At 43.7% G+C, this 1,710-nt stretch overlaps 1 protein-coding gene across 1 annotated transcript in view; it reads right to left on the minus strand.

Moving 5' to 3' along the window:
- LOC123183180 (uncharacterized) overlaps window positions 1-947 on the minus strand; it is a 4,866-nt gene extending 3,919 nt beyond the window's left edge. Inside the window, exons 1-3 of the mRNA XM_044595931.1 lie at window positions 827-947; window positions 438-591; window positions 125-187 (exon numbers count right to left, since the gene is read on the minus strand). Coding sequence (XP_044451866.1) covers window positions 125-187; window positions 438-581 — 207 coding nt within the window. The 5' untranslated portion in view covers window positions 582-591; window positions 827-947. The remainder of the gene's footprint in view (window positions 1-124; window positions 188-437; window positions 592-826) is intronic.
- Between the last annotated feature and the right edge of the window lie 763 nt (window positions 948-1,710).

The raw sequence follows: 1,710 nt of genomic DNA on the forward strand, positions 1-1,710 counted from the left end.
GAGAGAGAGAGATGCATGTTGCTGTTTCGATTGCGCATAATTAAATTATTATCATAGGCTGCATCCTTGATCAATGTCGGTAGATAAATCATGAGATAAAAGATGTCAATTTTGGTTTAGATACCTGGCTGGAGAGCCGGCGGGAGCGCATGAGGCTGCCTGGCTCGAGGAGGAGTCGCTCCGCCACCTGTGATCGCTGGGGATGAGTAAAAAGCCATTCTCGGATCAACCAGCAAAATAGGTTGCTTAAATGATATACAAGCACCAGTACGTCAGGATGTACAGGTTCACGTCAGGTTACGTAATCTTGCTTTGTTTGTAGTAGATGTTGCTGTTTCGGTTGCACAGAATTCGATTATGGTTGGCTACATCGATTCTGGATGCCGTGAGATACATAAATCATGAGAAAACTTAAAATGTCAATTTTGGTAAGTTACCTCACCGGAGACCTTACTGGAGAACTCGCGGGAGCGCATGAGCCTGCTTGGCGCGAGCCGGCGTCCCTCCTCCGTGACCGCCGCCTGCGTTGGCTGGAGCAGGGAGCCACTGAGCCTCCTCGCCCCGCACCGAACAGCCGCCATCGTCGCCAGCCTGCCAACAATATATCGGTTAGGGATTAGGAGGACAAGTCCGTCACGACTCACGAATCGCTACCTCCGGCCGGCCGGCTGGCCGCGGCTGCACAACCTCCGTCCCGCTTACATTGCAGATCGAGGCGTTCCGTCACGAATCACCACCGCCGGCCGGCCGAGGCAGACACACAGACACCATGGATCAGGTTGCAGTCTAGGGAGATTCCGGTAGATTTTGGTGATCCTGAGCGTACCTTCCTGATCGATGTGGGCGTTCCTTAGTCAGGCGGCTAGGGTTCCTCGTTCGCGTTCCTTCCACCTCCGTGGACAATAAGGAGGGGTGGTTTTTTTTGGCAGAAACTATATACGAAGTACTATTTTAAACAAATATATAAGGGCATGTACAATGGTTGATAAAATAGTTTTATCTTAAGTCTTGCATGTAATTTAGAGATGACAAAAAAAAATGTCTACAATAGGTCATTTCTTAGCGAAAAGTCCATTCTGCACCCGAGCTCATATGCTCCCGCATGAACAGTAAAATCAAAAAAATATCGAAAAAAAATTCAAAAAATTCCAAATTTTTTTTGAGAGAAACATTGACAAAAGTTCTAAGTGCCTGCAATAATTCATCATGAAATCACATTCCTGTAAGGCGTGGCAAAAAAACAAATTCAGTGCTTCAAAATGCATTTGAAAGTAGCTTTTTCAGAGTACTATTTTTGTTTTTTTTGCCACGCCTTCTAGGAATGTGATTTCATGACGAATTTTTGCAGGCACTTAGAATTTTTGTCAATGTTTCTCTCAAAAAAAATTGGAATTTTTTGAATTTTTCTGATTTTTTTTTGATTTTACTGTTCATGCGGGAGCATATGAGCTCGGGTGCAGATTAGCCGCGTCCATTTCTTAGCCTTATCTTAAATAACTAGCTATTGCTAAAAACATGGTGAGACATATTGTGCTAAGAGATCATCTCTTGTCTTCTCTTAAATAAGAGAAGACAAGCCTTTTCTTATGAGTTCTCTCTCTTTCACCTCATCTTTTATCCTACGTGGCACTACTAAGATAGCACCATTGTACATGCCCTAAGAGGCCTAAAGACATCTTTTAATTAAATTTTATCAAGATAATACAATGG

The sequence above is a fragment of the Triticum aestivum genome, chromosome 1A (genome assembly GCF_018294505.1).
Source record: "Triticum aestivum cultivar Chinese Spring chromosome 1A, IWGSC CS RefSeq v2.1, whole genome shotgun sequence".
NCBI lineage: Eukaryota > Viridiplantae > Streptophyta > Magnoliopsida > Poales > Poaceae > Triticum > Triticum aestivum.